Source organism: Solanum verrucosum, unplaced genomic scaffold (genome assembly GCF_900185275.1).
Source record: "Solanum verrucosum unplaced genomic scaffold, falcon-dt-bn FXZP01000217.1, whole genome shotgun sequence".
Taxonomy (NCBI): Eukaryota; Viridiplantae; Streptophyta; class Magnoliopsida; order Solanales; family Solanaceae; genus Solanum; species Solanum verrucosum.
Genome location: NW_026020032.1, coordinates 1 through 19,421, shown reverse-complemented (window position 1 = coordinate 19,421; position 19,421 = coordinate 1). Strand labels below are relative to the sequence as shown.

Below are 19,421 nucleotides of genomic sequence, written 5' to 3'. Positions count from 1 at the left end.
CTCGTTATATAATTTTGAACAATATTCATTTCTTGAGATTGAGTTATATTTAATTATAATTCTATCAAATCACATAAATTTCACTATCAAAAAAGTCGTGAGACATTGGAGATGGACATAAAATGTCAAAAATTGCACCAAACACAAAAAATAGATCGTCAAATTAAATTCAAATGAGAGTTCCCTTTCTTTCAAAATTCTTTTTAGCCAACTATTTCTTTTTATTTTCCCAAATATAAAGGATATGTTTTATTTTTTGTCATTTTCTCTTACAATTAATTTACGCTTAGAAATTACTGTCACTTTTTTCATTCACTTTTATTTATTCACTATACTAAAAATAATTTTTTACTTTTATTTATCTGCTTTAACATATATTTTGAAAAAAGACTATATATATAATATAAATATCTTAATAAAGTATATAATTTATTTATTAGCTTTCAACAGGTGTAAAGTCTACTATAAATAGGTAAAAGTAAACGAACAATTATGTCAAAATTCGGAACACAACGTGACTTTGTCGTGGATTATGGTAACCGTACTTTCTACTCCCCAGTCCCTAATTACTTGTCCACGAATTGACACACCTATTAAGAAAATAATTAATGACATAGTAAGTTTATTATTTTACCCATATTAATTATTAAGTGGATGAAAAATTCTACATTTTTCAAAATAATTAGTCATTTAATTGAGGTATAATAGGTAAAAAGAATTTGTCCTTTCTTGATTTGTCAAAATGAACAAATAATTAGGGACAACTATAAAAGAAAAAATGGACAAATAATTAGGAACAGAGGGAGTATATGATTAGAACCAACAAATATTGTTCCGTCCGTTTTATATTACTTGATAATTTGATACTTTTTAAAATTAAAATGTATTTTACTGAATAAATTTAGGGAAAAAGGATAAATATACCTTCGAACTATCGTAAATGTATGTAGATACCCCCGTCATAATTTTGGGACATTGATGTCCTTGCCGTCCAAAAACTAGAGCATATATGCCCTTTATACTAACATATATGCACGTGTCATAATCTTATCCACCGACCCGACATTTATTAAATATCGGATTGACGAATAAGATTGTGCCACATGTCCATATTTAGTCTTCCGTTACAGTGAATGGCATATATGCTATAGTTTTCGGATGACAGGGACACCAATATCCCAAAAGTATGACGGAGGTATCTGCATATATCATTTACGATAGTTCAGAATATATTTTTCCTTTTTCCCTTTTATTAATGATGCTTTATAACTCTAAGTTTAACTAATATGCTACTTTATGTAATAAAATTCTATTTATTTACTAAAATACATAAGTAAAATAAAGATATAGAAGGTCAAGTAAAATACGGAGAGAGTACTACTGATTATTTCATAGAGAGAATAAAAGTACATATGCAACTATATATAAGTCTATAAGTCATGATGACAATTAAGTTAAGAAATGTACATTTGATTGTGTACTTGGCCAAGTAATTAGGCTAATTAATTCCTTAAAAATGTGCATTAATTGAGAAGCACTTATAGTAACATATCTTAATTCTTGGGGAGCAGATATGACTAATAAGCATAATCTATATAGAGTTTAAAACAAATCAAACACTAATTGGATTATGTCAATGATGATGAAAATGTACTTGAATGGAAAAGTAGTCATAATCAAGTTATGGGGGGCCATAATTAATTAAGTACTGAGAATTACATGCAACTACACCTATCAAATTATTTTTTAGATCATAGTTAGTCAAAAAAAAATTAAATCATGTAAGGTTGTTGGTAGTTCAATTGTTACGTTATACTAATATTCAACCATGGTTATGAAGTCATATTTTCAACGTAATTGCAACTAAAGTGTAATTTAATGGTGTCTCAAATTATCTATCGTAATTTTAAAAAGTAGCTGTCTTAATTTTTTTTCTTATTTATCTTTAATAACAATTGTTCTTGAAGACAAATTAAATATCTCAATATAACGTAAATATTTAGTAAACATAAATTATATCTTAATACATAAATGACGAGAATAAATAGTCAAAAACATCCTTCTAATTATTCTAATAGTTTCTTTAAAGACACATATAAAAGAGAAACACCACAAATAATTTGAATCGAATAGAATAAAATATACATATACACTTGCTACTAAAGAAATCCATCTTGTATTTCATTTTCTTTCCATTTCAAATTTAAGGTTATTATATAAGTCTCATCAAACATATATATGGAAAAAAATTACTTAAATACAGAACTTATTTTATCATATTCTAAAATTTTCTATCATTCGGAAGAATTACAAAATCCCTACTTTCTCCTATTCTTGAATTTATCACTCTTATGCGATGTATTGTGACAAATGTGTTTTGTATCAACAATGGTAATATATCGGAACGCGATGTATCAGGACGTTGATCGATGTATTGAGACTAGTGTGTCTTGTATCAACAAAGGTAATGCATCTGGACACGATGTATCAGACGTTGAGTGATGTATTCGAAATCAGGATGTGAGGTATCGAGATGTTGAGTGATGTATCAGAAATCGAGACGCGATGCATGTATTGGAACATTGAGTGATGTATTCGAAATACTTAAATTTTAAGGAATTTTTGTAATTTGAAAAAGAGTATATATATATTAAAAAGAAGAATTATGAAAAAAGTAGAAAACCCCACATAAATTAGCTTTCAATCAAATCGACATTAAAAGAAGATCCTGAATTCCCAACACAATGGTTGATTAAATATGAAAAAAAAGTTGAATTACACAATGATTGCTCAAATGAGATTATATATATATGGATCCACTTGACTTTATATCTTCTTTTTTTAAATAAAATAAAATAAATAAATATCTTTTCTCCCTCCATTAATTGTCTATGAATTGAATGATAATTAAGCAGCACTACACGTGGAGTCTGAATGAAGGGACCTTGCCTCCAACCACAATAATTATTAGGTCTGCTTGTACTTCGATTTGAAAATAGATTGATTTTTATTTGAAATTTTATTTACGATTTGTAATTTAAATTTTTTAAGTTATATTCTATTTTCGTAAACATGAAAATTTATTTCTTTATTAACTTTTATTTGTGGTGCATACTTTTTTGAAATGCAGGTAGTGATTATGACTTATAATCGATTTAATAGAAAGGAAGGAGTAGTACTCTACCATTTATGAAAATTATTAAAATTTCTTTAATCCTTATACAATCTTATCAAATAAATAAACATAATTTAGAAATAAGATATCAACATATTCTAAAATGCACATTAAGAAATCACATATCTTTATGTTCTTTTTATAAATAAATACTTGCAATTATATGCTATTACAAATTATTAAATACACATTATAAAAATCCACTAAATCTAATAATTCAATAGCAATAGTAATTAACTATTCATTGATATAATCCTCCCACATGTTGTAATCAATCTATTCATCTGGAGCATAAATATCTTTGTTTGTTAATAAATTTAAAACAATTGATCTATTTTTTACAAAATAAGAACTTATAGGTCAAGTTTTACATTTTAAGAAGATTAAAATCATAGCTTGTAATTTAAAATCTTACGTTTAAAGAAATTGAAATTAAATAACCTATTTCATAAAAAAACACTAGTTTTAAATTGAAACTTCAAAATTAAGCCCAAATTTTATGACCAAACGTTTACTTACCATTTCATCATACAAAATTACATACTATATTACATTCCCCCTCCTCTAAATTGAGAATAGAGAGAGGAGAAATAAAGAGAAGATTACAATATCATGAAAATTAAATTCTCGTCAATAAAGTAAAAATTCAAATAACTGACCAATTGAATTACTATGATTTTTCCTCAATTACATAATACTACTACTACATCTTTCTAGAAAATAATTTTCGATTAAGTTACAATCATACCCTCATAAAAACAAAGATTTACTTTCATGATTAACATTAGCTTTTCCAATTCCCATAGCCCACTCATATACATTCCCACTCATTATGTTTGTTGCTTAAAGCACCTCTCACTCATTTCTCTCTTTCCCCCTTAGCTTTTTTCCTCTCTTTTGACCCAAAAATATATCAACAAGAAACTTCAAACAGCAAAAAGCTTGGTACAATCAACTTACTTATAAGATAATTATAAATAAAATTTGATAGGAGTAATAAACACTAGTAATTAATAAACTTGTAAAAATTAAATCATAACAAATTGAATTATACTGATATAATGTAAATATAAATTATTTCTTTCAGTCAATACACTAACAAATTAACAACGATTTATCCAATTTGTGTGATTTCATACATGAGATCTGAAAATAATAAAATGTATACAAATTTTACTTTGAAGAGAGAGACTCTATTGAGAGCCATCCATTAGAGAATAGAAATAGATATATACATCATATTATATGTAATACTACTAATACATTTAACTAGCGTAATTTTATACGTGGGATCTGAAATTAATAAAGTGTACGCAGATTTTACGCTAAAGAGAGACCCTTTCTTGAGAGCCATCCATTAGAGAGAATAGAGATAGATAGATACATCATATTAGATGTACTACTATTACTACAACTTCTAGCTATCTACCTTAGCCCTCACTTCAAACACATCCCACACAAAGAAAAACACTACCAATTTAATTTTCTTATAATGGAAAATGTCCATCATCATCATGATCATGATAATATTGGAAATTCCATTCAAAGACCAAATTTCCCCTTACAATTGTTAGAAAAAAGAGATCAAGATCATACAACAACAATATGTTCATCACAACTTCATCCTTATAATTCCACTTCTTTACACATGATGACTACCTCTAGTAGTGATGCACCTTGTGTTGATCATAACCAAAAATCAAAAAATCAAGACAAGAAACAACAAGCAAAAAAACCAACAACAACAAAAGATAGACACACAAAGGTTGATGGTCGTGGTCGAAGAATTCGTATGCCAGCAACATGTGCAGCTAGGGTTTTTCAACTCACTAGAGAATTAGGTCACAAATCTGATGGTGAAACTATTGAATGGCTCTTACAACAAGCTGAACCTGCTGTTATTGCTGCTACTGGTACTGGTACTATTCCAGCTAATTATTCATCACTTAATATTTCTTTAAGAAGTTCTAGACATCATAGTGCTAGTAACTACCTAGCACATAATAATATTAATAATTTCGGTCATGTTTATCATGACCGAAATTATTTTAATGGGGTTGGTTTATTTTCGTCCGAAAATAATTCATTTTTCCCTAGTGGGAATTTGAACATGTTACAAGCGAAGGAGGAGTTATGTGATGACGATGATAATGATAATGATAATAATAATAATACTGGACGAATTAAGCGGAGGTCAGAAGATCAAGACTTACAACACAATAATTACCATATGAGTAATATGTTACAATCTAGTACTTATGGTTCAATTCCAGCAAGTCATCAAATTGGGCATATTCCAGCAACAACGTTATATATGATGACAAATAATAATAATAATACTAGTCATCATGACCCTAATAATTGTTCTATGTGGGCATCTCCTAGTAATAGTAATATTGAGAATTCAAATATTAGAGGAGGGTTATTGAATTTTATGAATTTTCATCAACCAATTTTGGGGACACGTGGCGGTGGCGGCGGTGGGACGGCGGCAGAAGGGCAATGGGGGATGTTGACGGCGGCGATGAACTCGTATAGACAAAGTGGTGGTCATGCTAGTGGTTCTTCTAATCAGCATAATGGAGGAGATGATCATCAACATCATTCTTGAAATGTATGTATTCTTGTTCGATTTTGTTAACGCGAGATATTTTGTGTATCAGACTTTTTTTTTTCTTTTCTTTCTTGTATGGGGAAGTTAAATACAATAGTTATGTAGTAATTGCTATTAGTATATTTTTGTATTAATAATAGGGCAAAATAAATTTCTTGGAATATTGAGAGCATGCATCATTTTCTTTTAATGGAATTTCTTAAGAAAATTGTAGGGTTTGGTGAGAATTTTGTAAAGAGTCTTGTTTTTCTACTAATTTGTTTTCTTTTCTTTTTTGCTTTTCCTTTCAAGTGTTGACTACTTTAATTTTAAGAAAGGGTTTTCGAATATTACATTCAGCCAATGATTCTTGTCAATGTGTTTTTGGATTTTATTTTTGGTACGACGAGTCGATGATGAAACGAGTTGATCAACCGATTCCAATTTATTTAGGACTGAGACATAATTATTGTTATTGATGAGATGAGTTGAGTTTTGATGGAAACTATGATCACTGAGAACTCATATAGTTGATATAACTTATTTGACATTGAGATACAATTTTTGTTGTATTTTGAATTCTATTTTTATTATACGATGATAAAGTATTTGAATTTGAGACCGAGATACAATAACTGTTAATGATAAATCAGGATTTATATAGCGTACCACAACTTGATATAGCTGTTGTTGTTGAGGAAATGAGTTGAGTTTAGACTAAAAACATATTGAAAATTCATATAACCAACACAACTTATTTGAGATTGATATATAGTTATGATTGTATGTATTTTGAATTCTATATTTTCCTAGACAAACAAATAATAAATAAAGCTTATGCAAAAGTCAGATCATAGAGATGTTAATTGTAGTTACATTTATAAATAATATAACTTGATCCATTTTTAACATTTCATTTTGTATATGTCTGAAGATCCACATATATAACCCTCAATTTATGTGTTATTTATCCATTGTTTAAGGTACCATATATATATATATATATATATAGAAATGGTCCAACTAAATTAATAAAAAGGTGGGGTATTATATACTCACTAGAAAAGTAATTTTTCTGCACTTCTTGATAAGGAAGATGCAGTCAAAACCTTGTTCATTGGTTAGTTCTGCTATTTGCTATCTGGTATCAAATATCACAGCACGTGCCGTGATGGATCTAGAATTTTCACTTATAAAGTTCAAGTATAATATCTAGATTTTAGCTTGAAAATTTAAGGTAAATTTTGAACCCCTATACCACTAAACCATCTCTTATCTTATATTCAGGAGATTATATAAAAGTTAAAAAAATATCTTATATATACAATGCAATTTTTTACTAAAAAGTTGGTATGAATATCCTCCCGACCCTCTAGATACATCCTTGCATACATAAACGCCATAAGTGAACGATATATATATATATAAAAGTGGGGTCTGAACAAAATATTATATATGCAGACAGACCTTATATATTTTACCTTGAAGAGGTAAAAAAACTATTTTTTGATAAATCCTCGTAAAAGAAATGGTGCATCAACGATGATACACAGAGGTGGATTTAGCCTTTATTCAGTGGGATCAATTGGGTCCAATAATATGCTTTCTGAAAAAAAAAAGAAGCTCTGACCAATATGTTAAAGGGTGTAGGGACCATAATTTCTTTCAATTACATGTCTCTGGCATTCTTTGCATGAACGTACAAAATAAAGTATTGAATGATAAAAATAATATTACGTATATATATACTACATGTTTAATTCTCTTAGCATATTCACATGATGTTCACCTCATTAAAATGTCGATGCTGCATAGGATTTGACTTCCAGTTGGACATTCCTTATGGATGAAGAGTATATTTGAGCCACTTGACTACCCTCAAAAGGTGTTTTTATACTATAACAACGGGTAAAATTTATCTTTATCCACATACTAAAAGGACTGAAGAAGTAGATCTGAGAAATAATTACTCATTGTTTTATCTAATTTATAGTGATTATCAACATAGGCGGAGTTAGGTGGAGATTTATGGATTTGGACGAACTCAGTAGCCTTTTCGTAGACCCTATATTTGTACTAGAAAATTAATTAAATATATAAGTATATTAATTTATGAGAGTAAATATCTAAAAGGTCACTCAAGCATGTGAAATTATTTGAGAAAGTCATTCAACTTGGTTTTATATCAATAAAGTCACTCAACTTATAGATTTTCTTTTATAAAATCACTCAACTTATTATTTTTCTAGAAAATCATTATAACCAAAAGATTAAAAAAATAATTGCATAAACTACCCTTCAAGTTTAGTTTGGTAATACTTACTTCTATTGTAGTTTAATATTATGCTTATTTCTCTTATTTTATTTTATTTTTAGTAATTGTCTTAACTTAATTAATATCAACTCAATTGTCCAAGCATTAAGCATATATTCAACTTGGCTCAGGGTTTCATCATATTTTACCATAATTTATACCCACCAATATATACATTTAATATTTTATTTTGATAATAAAATGCATATACACCAATACTTCGAAGTTAGTCGGACAAATCCAAATTCGATGACTCCAAAACCGAATCATCTCCTCCCACCCCAACTGGAATTGGACATGGATGACAGGATGAGGCTGAGATAAACCCACCCCCACCCCCTCAAATTCTTCCCTCTTTTTCCCCCACCCCCAAATTCTTCCCTCTTTTTCTTCCTTCATCAACCTGAGATGTTTTTTAAGAAAAAGAACCATTCCCTTGTTCCCCACCTTGCAAAAGTTTTTTCAAAAAATTATTTCAACTAAATATTAGATACTATCTAGTTTTTGAATATTCCTTCAGTATTTCTATTTGCGTGGTTTTGAATTAAAATTTCATTTTAATTTGTGGGTCGAATATTTGATATTAGTGTTTGATATGATATTATTTAGTGTGGCGTGCATATTTATATAGAATAACAAATGAGTTTGTTTTGCAAAGTGAGATTTTTTTGATTACTTGAATAAAAGATGTTATAAAACTATTTAAATTAAATAATATATGATAAAGAAAAATTTAGTTAAATCATAAATTTTTATGTTAATAATAATTAGGTTAAGAAAATAATTATTTAAAATAAAATAAAATAAGAGAAATAAACAGAATATTATAAACTATAATGGAAGTAAGTATTGCAAAACTAAACTTGAATGATAGTTTGTGCAATTATCTCTTTTATCTTTTGGTTATAATGATTTTCTAGAAAAATAGCTTAAATTGAGTGATTTTATAAAAGAAAATCCATAAGTTGAGTGACTTTATTGATATAAAATCAAGTTGAGTGGCTTTCTCAAATAATTTCACATACTTGAGTGACCTTTTCAGATATTTACTCTAATTTATGAACCCCTAACAAAATTGATTGACAGTTATTAGCGAAATTTAGAATCCCAAACTCTTAATTCTGGCTTCGTCTCTGAATTTATCAATCCACTATATCCATTGCTTCATTTGGACCTGTTTCATTCTGATACTCAACAATATCCGGTTCTCTTCACATTTGACAGACATTCAGTAATCTGGACCAAGTTCTTAACGCGATTGTTATCAGGTTCTGGTTTATAGCAGATGATTGTAAATCCGCCAACAAGATAGAACTACGAGTCTGATACAAAATACAACTGACACAATATCAGGTTTTAGGTACACAAGTTATCTCTAACATATACAAATTAATCGAGACTAGTTATATGAATCCTCGATATCCATTTAGCTTTGGTTATATCAATCCTTAATCTAAGGTAAGTATGCAAGCAATACTCTTTTAAGTTGCAAATATATATCACTAATCAAATGTGGAGAATTTCATATATACAAATACGATTTTGTTTGTTCAAAGTATATCATGAATAATTCACCAAAGGTATGGCTCCAGCACTACAAAATCCAAGGTTACGATATCAGGGAAAGTGAACGAGGCATTGTAATTCTTAGTCATCTTCATTAGCTTGTTCCCAGTTGCTGAACATACGAATGAATCTGATTATATTATCTATAATACGAATAATACTCTTTCACCCTGAAAAGCAAGGGAACAATCCACAAGGTTTCCTTTAACATTCTATGTGTACAAGTTGGAATCAAGTTATGTGAATCCTCTATATATCCATTTTCCTTCATTTGGACCTGTTTCATTTCAATACTCAACAATATTGGGTTCTCTTCACATTCTAGAGACATTCAAATATCTAATTATACGGAAAAAAAAGGTTTATACCAAACCAAGTTTTTAACACAATTGTTATCAGGATTCTAGTTTATAGCAAATGATTGTAAATCTGATAACGAGATAGAACTTCAAGTCTAATATGAAAGAAAACAGATCATTAAGAGACTTCATAGTTTCGATCCATACAGTCAGCAGCAACTATTAATTAGTGTTCAACATTAGCTTCCACTTCCTGAAATTCAATTGTACAAAACAAATAGTTACAAAATTTTCACGTGACTTGTAAAAACAGAGTATTCATACATCAGAGGTAGCAGTACCTCTGATGTATGAATGTGAAAGCAGGTGCAGCACACCTATGTATCTTAATATTTTGAGGATATTTGATGGTGAACAATTTTGTCCAAGATACATTAACTCCAGAATGCTTCATAATCCATACATCAGAGGTAGCAGCACCTCGTTGACAAGTATAAAGCAGAGAAAGATCACTTCCCACAACTCCCACGTTGATATAAGAATTGTCTTTTCCACAACTGGGAAGCTCCAACCTTTCCCATGTCCCGTCTGCTAAATCAAAAGAAGTGATGTTGCACACCTTGTAATTATTAATACAACTCGATGAAGTCCAATAAAGCTTCCCATTGACAAATCTACCATGAAGATTTAATAGAAAGAAGCCCTGAAGCTGATCATGGAGTGTTGTCCAAGACTTAGTCCTCAAACTGTATATGTTGACCACAGTCCTATGATTATGACGATGAATAGGATAATCGATAAATACAACTTTATAATCATCACGTGACTCATCATATCCGAAACCACATTTGATACCATCAGAGCACAAATTACTCCTAGACTTTGGTAATTCCTTTGACTTGGTAATAGTGGGGTTCCATATATATGCCTCTCTTTGGCGGACATGGGCAGCACAAATCAACCCATTGACAGAGCCGACAATGTGAGTTGATAAAGTGGTTCTTTCGATGGGGGAATCGATGTGGTATAGCTCCTTAATGAGTTGTTGTTGGGTAAACAAGGGAGGGAGAGGACAAAACTTGAAATCATCGTTGGTGTTTCGAAATATAAGTCTGTGATAGATGTATCCTTTGTCATCAGCAGTTAACTTGATATGGTTCTTCACAAAAGCAGGGCTAGAGATTAGTTGAAGCCATGATTTTGAAACGCACATGAATTTCAACAGAGATTTGATAGGAAGCTTTAACAGAATCTCTGTTATGAGTTCATCAGGAAGAAGAAGAGGAGGGATTATGGAATCACTTGCCATAGCAGAAGGATGTTTTTTTCTGAATGGTAGTAGTTTGTGCACTAAGTGTACAAGGAGTTGTAATTTTGATTGCAGCACAGTTTATTACTTTAAATAGGTTCCGCTTCTTAATAGGTGTTAAAAAGGGGTGATACTGATTGTTAAATACTTTCAATTAAATTCTTTAATTAATTCATTCGGATCTTCACATCTATTTTACAGTTTTATTCATCAGAGAAATCAATGTATACAGTTCTATAATCTCAAAAATTCTTGCTCTAATCTGACCTAGCTGACGGAAGAAGCTAAATAAAGAACTCTTACAAGTTATCGGCTAAATGATTGTGAGGTTTCATGATATCAATAGGGGATCAACAAGGCTTTCTACATAGATTTCTGCAGCAGCACATTCCTCAAATCGATCAACAACCTCTACTTGTCTGGTTGAACCGTTATATGTCAAGATAACGGGGGGAAGTAAAAGTAAAATTTCATCCTTATTCGACTGGTAACAAGGTACGGAGAAAATGGATGTAAAGAATATAAACTCCCCAAGGTCTTTAGGATGATCGACAGTAAAAATCTTTGTCCATGATACTTCAACTCCACAATCCTTCCTAATCCACACATCGGAATTAGTTCCTTCAATACAATTAAGACAAAGCACAGAAAGATGACTTCCCACCACTCCCAGTGCCAACGGATAACTACCTTTTCCATAACTATCCGGAAGCTCCAACCTTCTCCACGTCTCGTCTGCTAAATCAAGAGAAATGATATTGCACATATTGAACGTATCAACATCAGCAGATAAAGCCCAATAAATCTTTCCATTGACAAATTTACCTGGAGAATTTACTAGAAAATTGCCCTGAAACTTGTTAATTGTTCTCCAAGAATCAGCCTTCAAACTGTATATGTTGACTACAGAATCACACGAACCACTATCCTCATAAATACATTGAATAACTACCACTTTGTAATCATCACGTGTTTCGTCATATCCAAAACCATATTTGAGATAGTAAGAGCAACCGTTCCTCAGTTTAGCTCCAAGTGTAGGCAATTTCTTAGACTTCTTTACAGCGGGGTTCCATAGAACTGTCTCCTCTATCTTACTATACAGACAAATCAATCCATTGACAGAACCGACAATCCAAGTATAAATAGTGGGGTTTTCCATGGGAGAACCAATGTCAAATAGCTCAGTGCTTCGTTCTTTGTTAAGCATGGAAGGGAGACAACATACCTTAAAATTGCATGCGGATTCTTGAAAAATAATCCTGTGGTGGCTGTATTCTTTGTCATTAGCTATTAATTCCAAATGGGTTTTTATAAACTTTGCGCTGGAGATTAGTTCAAGCCATGTTTTTGAAACACACATGAACTTCAACAGAGACTTTGGTGGCACCTTTAAGAGGATCTCTATGATGATTTCATGAGGAAGAACTGAGATTATTGATTCAGCCATAAGTCTAATGGTGCAGCTTTTGTGTGTACTTTTTGTTAGTTTAACAACAGAAATAGTCGAGGTAGAGGGTAAGGTTTGCGTAGACTTATGATGTTGTAAGGTCAAGAAACAAACATAGAAACTTATAGAGAAAGGGAAACGGCTGATGGATCTTATCTTTATGATATCCTATTAGACATGGCTGAGATCCCCAAGCTACGTGGTGAAGAGATCAATGTTTTTGGAGGGAAATGGTCAGTGATAACATCATCTTTCACATTTTTTCTAATTGTTTTCTGGATTTTATATCATAAATAATTATTAAGATTCAGGACAAATGCTAGGTGAATGTGATATTTTATATTTTTTTCTATCTCAATGTTCAGTTGCTTGTAATTATCAGTCGTCTTCATTGTAGTTTAGGCCAAATGCTAGTTGGAGCTTGTACGGAATGTGAGAAATTTTCAGTGCCTAATTGCTTAGTTTATTGAAACAGAGCTAATAATATATATACTCTTTGTCTCTTTCACCCTGAAACAATCCACAAGGTTTCCTCTTAACAAAAATTATCAATCCAATACCGAAAACAAATAATAAATCATGTTGCTAAGAAATATTTTTTGTACGTGCAAATTCTTCTTCTGTTGTAGGCATGATTGTACTTAATATGAGGTTTTATTTTTCTAGTCAAGGTCAAAAGGGTCACTGAACTTTTGAAGGGTAATTTCGTAAATCAACTGGGGCTTCCTACTTCTAGAAAAAGTATGATGATATGTTAAATATTTTGATAATTTTATTTTTAAAAATAAATTGTTTTTGGGCGTTTGTACATAAACATAAATCCTAATTTGGATAGAAGTAGATATTTGAAGTATAGAGGGATTGGGAAGTACCGCCTAAATACTTTGCCTATTTATATCAACTCCTTTTGCACCGTATTATTCATACAAGTTTAAAGGATTTCGGAAGTTCCGCTTTGGCTATATATATTTGATCCTTCCATCTCACCTAAATAATTACTCATTCTTTTTCTTTTGAAACATGTCTTCGTCATCGAGAAGTGACACATTATTATGTTTGTTTCTACTGTTGGGTTGCATAGGCATTGCTACTGCCACTGCAACGGAACCCAAAACAGAATCGTTTGGTACTTCTTCAATTGGATTGTGGCCCCGATGGTGGTGGCATACTCACCCAAAAATACCATCACCACCTACTCCATCTCCATCTCCAATTGATAATGCGGCTTCACCAATGCATATGGCTCCATCCCCAGTTGATGATGTGGTTTCGCCACCACACACGACCCCGGCTACATCCACTTCTTGCACCAAGATGGACGGTTGTGCATTAGATTTGATCACTTCCGTTTTCAAGCTTAGAATTTCATTATCCACTCAATGCTGCCAAGGACTTTTAACAATTTCAGATGATTGCTTTTACAGAGAGTACACACACACAAAGAGGGTACCATTTTTCCTTGGAAAAGTGAGAAACTTTTGTAGTCATGCTGTTAATAATGCGGCTCCATCTCCATCTCCCGTTGATAATGTGGCTTCACCTACTCATGCGGCTCCATCTCCATCTCTAGTTGATAATGCGGCTTCACCTACTCAAGCAGCTCCATACCCATCCCCAGTTGATGATGTTGTTTCTCCATCGCACATGGCTCGCTCTTGGGGTCCGGCCCCTTCTCCAATCACTTCTTGCATCAAGGTGAACGGTTGTGCATTCAATTTGATCACTTCCGTTTTCAAGCGTAAAATTTCATTATCCACACAATGCTGCCAAGTACTTTCTACAATTTCAGATGATTGCTTTTACAAAGAGTTCACGCACTCCAAGAGGGTACCATTTTTCCTACGCAAAGTGAGGAACTATTGCAGTCATCATCAAGCCTGAAGCAGATTTTTTTTTGGTCATTTAGCTTATTTTATTTAGGATTTTTCCCCTTAATAGGTTTTTAGGTGCTAGTTAAATACTTTCGATTAAATTCTTTATTTAGTTTAATTGGATTTTCATCTATATTAATTTTACAGTTTAATTACTACTCTCTCTGCACATACCTTTATTTGTCCATGTTTGACTTGGCACACTCCTTTACTATTACTCCTAGACTGTTGATAATGCGAACTATGGAACACAACCTTTTACTTATTCGCAATATGGTAGGCGTATCAGTCAACTATACCTTGGTCCGAATGAAGTTGAGTAGTTATATGAATTTCTGCAACTATTTCTTTCTATTCGACCCCAACATCCCAACAAATTAATTAATAGGAAGACTTACTATGACATTTTTACACTACCTAGATAAAGACTTTTATCAGCTCGATTGTTTTTTTTTTTTTTACAAAATATAACTGAAAATCGAATTCCTAAAACTTCTGATTTGATGCATTACTTTCTGAATAGTTTTGTAGGGTTCTGAGCATTAAGTTTCTTTATTCTGGCAACAATATTTGTATTTGATTTTAGTTATTTGGAGGCTGATTTATGTGATGACGAGTAATGGCAAGGGAAAACAAAGCATTTATGGGTGAAACAGAGCTTCTTAGTGTTGAAGTAAAGAGAAATATGGCAGTTGCAGAGACGGATTTTGATTGTTGTGATTCTACTGATGATTCTGAAATTGAGAGCTATAAGTATCCTTAATTCAATCCAAAGATTAGCCCCAGCGTCAAGTAAGAAAACAGCGAGACATGGACTTGGTTCTTGATTTATTTGGCTGACGATTTGGATATACATGATGATGAGGCTATGTTCGACAAAAAAAAGGGTCTTAATGAAGCTCTAAAGATATTACCATATGTTATTCATTAGAGAAATCAATGTACACTGTTCTATAATCAAGTAAGCTATTTTAACCGATCTCTGTAGCTGAAAAGCAGGGGAACAATTCACAAAGTTTCTTTTAACATTCTTTGGTTACAAGTCGGAGTCAAGTTCTATGAATCCTCATTATACAAGAAAGAACTAAAAGTCTGATACTATATACAACAGACACGATGGAGAAATAAAACAGATTATTACATTGTTTCGATCTACTTCCTGAAATTCAGTACAACAACAACACTTCTTGAAATTTAATAGTACTAAACAAGTTAAGCTTGGATCTATCAAAACAGTGCATAACACTACAAAATAACCACCTAGGTTAAGCAAAAGTAACACCATAGATACGAGTGAATCATCATTTCTCAATGTAAAAGGATATTAGCAATGAAACTCTAAGCAGCCTATAGAAAAGAATATTCTCCTTTTACACCAAACGTATAAAAGAACAGAACTCTTCATATGTCGTGATTTCGAAACAGACATACATTTGAAGAGAGACTCAGTGGGGAAGCCTTAAGAGGATATATGTTATGATTTCATTTGGGATTATGGAATCAGTACTTGTAGAAGTTGGAGTGAAGAAGAAATCATACCATGAGAGGAGTTTGAGTAGAACAGTCTCAATCCAATCTTGAAAAGAAAGAAACGAAAACATGTTTTAGTCATATGAGGTAACAATCACAAAAATTGGTAGCAGAGCAGTGAAAGGCGGAAGGATTTTTTTCTGTAAAGTGAGGCAGTAGCAGAGCAGAACAGAGGAGGCAGTTTTAGACCTGTTAATTAAATATTTAAGTATCACATTAACGCTAGATCGTGAAGCGAATAATTGTATATTGAGTCAAACATGTCTAAATGAAGAAATTGATGATTCATATACAAGCAATACCAGCATAAACACAATGCTTGTATTTATAAAAAAATATAGTCTCTCCAAACGTGCGTTTGCAAGTTTTCAACATAATTGTCAAATGATTATGATTGTGAGGTTTCATGATATGAATAGGGGATCAACAAGGCTTTCTACATAGATTTCTGCAGCAGCACATTCCTCAAATTGATCAGCAACCTCTACTTGTCTGGTTGAACCGTTATATGTCATGATAACGGAGGGAAGTAAAAGTAAAATTTCATCCATATTCGACTTGTAACAAGGTACGGAGAAAATGGATGTAAAGAATATAAACTCCCAAGGTCTTTAGGATGATCGACAGTAAAAATCTTTGTCCATGATACTTCAACTCCACAATCCTTCCTAATCCATACATCGGAATTAGTTCCTTCAAGACAATTAAGACAAAGCACAGAAAGATGACTTCCCACCACTCCCAGTGCCAACGGATAACTACCTTTTCCATAATTATCCGGAAGCTCCAACTTCTCCATGTCTCGTCTGCTAAATCAAGAGAAATGATGTTGCACATATTGAACGTATCAACATCAGCTGATAAAGCCCAATAAAGCTTTCCATCGACAAATTTACCCAGAGAATTTACTAGAAAATTGCCCTGAAACTGTCTCCTCTATCTTACTATACAGACATATCAATCTATTGACAGAACCGACTATCCAAGTATAAATAGTGGGGTTTTCCATGGGAGAACCAATGTCAAATAGGTCGGTGCTTCGTTCTTTGTTAAGCATGGAAGGGAGACAACATACCTTAAAATTGCATGTGGATTCTTGAAATATAATCCTGTGGTGGCTGAGATCCCCAAGCTACGTGGCGAAGAGATCAATGTTTTTGAAGGGTAATTGTTTAAAAATTTTCATTGTTGTTATTTTTTTTAACAAAAAATGTTTTTGGCGGTTGTCTTGATTGAGGAGGAGTCATAGTTTGATTGCAACACAGTCTTGAACTATAATTTTTATTAAAATTGGATGACTGGAGGTGACATATATAGAAATCCTAATTTGGATAGAAGTAGATATTTGAAGCATAAATGGACTGGGATTAAGTATCCCTTAAATTGTTTGTGGCGTTTGTACATAAACAGAAATCCAAATTTGGATTGAATTAGATATTTGAAGTATAAAGGGATTGGGAAGTACCGCCTAGATTCTTTGCCTATTTATATAAACTCATATCGCACCTAATTAATTATTCATTCAAGTTTAAAGGATTTGGAAGTATCGCCTGTAATTCTTTGGCTATATATATTTGTTCCTTCCATCTCACCTAATTAATTACTCATTCTTTCTTCTGAAACATGTCGTCGTTGTTGAGAAGTGCCACATTGTTATGTCTGTTTCTGCTGTTGGGTTGCATAGGCATTGCTACGGTCACTGCAACCGAACCCAAAACAAAATCGTTTGGTACTTCTTCAATTGGATTGTGGCCCCGATGGAGGTGGCGTACTCACCCAAAAATACCATCACCACCAACTCCATCTCCATCTGCGATTGATAATGCTGCTTCACCAACACATATGGCTCCATCCCTAATTGATGATGTGGTTTTGCCACCACACATGGTTCCGTCTTGGGGCCTGGTCCTGGCTCCAACTACTTCTTGCATCAAGGTGGACGGTTGTGCATTAGATTTGATCACTTCTGTTTTCAAGCGTAGAATTTCATTATCCACTCAATGCTGCCAAGTACTTTTAACAATTTCAGATGATTGCTTTTACAGAGAGTACACTCACTCAAAGAGGGTACCATTTTTCCTTGGAAAAGTGAGAAACTTTTGTAGTCATGCGGTTGATAATGCGGCTCCATCTCCATCTCTACTTGATAATGCGGCTTCACCAACTCATGCGTCTCCATCTCCATCTCCCGTTGATAATGTGGCTTCACCAACTCATGTGGCTTCACCTACTCATGCGGCTCCATCTCCATCTCTAGTTGATAATGCGGCTTCACCAACTCATGCGGTTCCATCCCCATCCCCAGTTGATGATGTCGTTTCTCCATTTCACATGGCTTCCTCTTGGGGCCCAGCCCCGGCTCCAACCACTTCTTGCATCAAGGTGGACGCTTGTGCATTCAATTTGATCACTTCCGTTTTCAAGCGTAAAATTTCATTATCCACACAATGCTGCCAAGTACTTTCTACAATTTCAGATGATTGCTTTTACAAAGAGTTCACGCACTCCAAGAGGGTACCATTTTTCCTACGCAAAGTGAGGAACTATTGTAGTCATCATCAAGCCTGAAGCAGATTTTTTTTTTGGTCATTTAGCTTATTTTATTTAGGATTTTCCCCCTTAATAGGTTTTTAGGTGTTAGTTAAATACTTTCGATTAAATTCTTTGATTAGTTTAATTGAATTTTCATCTCTATTTTACAGTTTAATTACTACTCTCTCCGCGTACCTTTATTTGTCCATGTTTGACTTGACACACTCCTTTACTATCACTCCTAGACTATTGATAATGTTAACTATGGAACACAACCTTTTACTTATTTGTGATATGGTAGACATATCAATCAACTATACCTTGGTCCTAATAAAGTTGAGTACAGTTATATGAATCTTCCGCAACTATTCCTTTCTATTCGACCCCAACATCCCAACAAATTAATTAATAAGTAAGAAGACTTACCATGACAATTTTACACTAGCTATCAACCTGCCACAGTCGTACAACCTACAAGTAAGACTTTGTTAGCTCAAAATAATTGAAAATCAAATTACTAAAACTTCTGATTTGATTCACTACTTTCTGAATAGTTTATTGTTTATAGGTTCTGAGCATCAAATTTCTTTATTCTGGCCGTAATGTTGTATTTGATTATTAGGACAAGCATTCATCAGTGGCAGACTGGCAGCTTAGAGTATACCAATGAATCGATCTTTAAGAAGATGGCGGACAAGCATTACATCAGTTCTTGCCTCTGTATCGAATCTTACACTATCTATCCTAGAAATAATTTACTTTGAATTGTCTCCTCGAATCAG

At 32.5% G+C, this 19,421-nt stretch overlaps 3 protein-coding genes and 3 pseudogenes across 3 annotated transcripts; 3 read left to right on the top strand and 3 right to left on the bottom strand.

Annotated features, from left to right (window-relative positions):
* Nucleotides 1-4,513: 4,513 nt before the first annotated feature.
* On the top strand, nt 4,514-5,956 carry LOC125821508 (transcription factor TCP15-like). Its single transcript, XM_049500928.1, has one exon. It carries the CDS (start codon nt 4,668-4,670, stop codon nt 5,784-5,786), a length of 1,119 nt encoding a protein of 372 aa, XP_049356885.1. The 5' UTR covers nt 4,514-4,667; the 3' UTR covers nt 5,787-5,956.
* A 4,316-nt stretch (nt 5,957-10,272) lies between these two features.
* LOC125821511 (F-box/kelch-repeat protein At3g23880-like) lies at nt 10,273-11,256 on the bottom strand. The gene has a single exon (XM_049500931.1). The coding sequence runs from the start codon at nt 11,254-11,256 to the stop codon at nt 10,273-10,275; it is 984 nt and encodes a 327-aa protein (XP_049356888.1).
* A 331-nt stretch (nt 11,257-11,587) lies between these two features.
* Nucleotides 11,588-12,706, bottom strand: LOC125821518 (uncharacterized; annotated as a pseudogene).
* A 1,154-nt stretch (nt 12,707-13,860) lies between these two features.
* LOC125821417 (uncharacterized) lies at nt 13,861-14,587 on the top strand. The gene is given in 2 exon segments (XM_049500837.1): nt 13,861-13,878; nt 13,880-14,587. Coding segments are annotated over 2 exon segments (726 nt in total).
* Nucleotides 14,588-16,511: 1,924 nt separating this feature from the next.
* On the bottom strand, nt 16,512-17,354 carry LOC125821416 (F-box/kelch-repeat protein At3g23880-like; annotated as a pseudogene).
* A 376-nt stretch (nt 17,355-17,730) lies between these two features.
* Nucleotides 17,731-18,621, top strand: LOC125821415 (uncharacterized; annotated as a pseudogene).
* Nucleotides 18,622-19,421: the final 800 nt, after the last annotated feature.

Coding starts and splice junctions, on each gene's coding strand:
- LOC125821511 (XM_049500931.1), bottom strand. CDS start 11,256: ATGGCAAGTGATTCCATAATCCCTCCTCTTCTTCTTCCTGATGAACTC.
- LOC125821508 (XM_049500928.1), top strand. CDS start 4,668: ATGGAAAATGTCCATCATCATCATGATCATGATAATATTGGAAATTCC.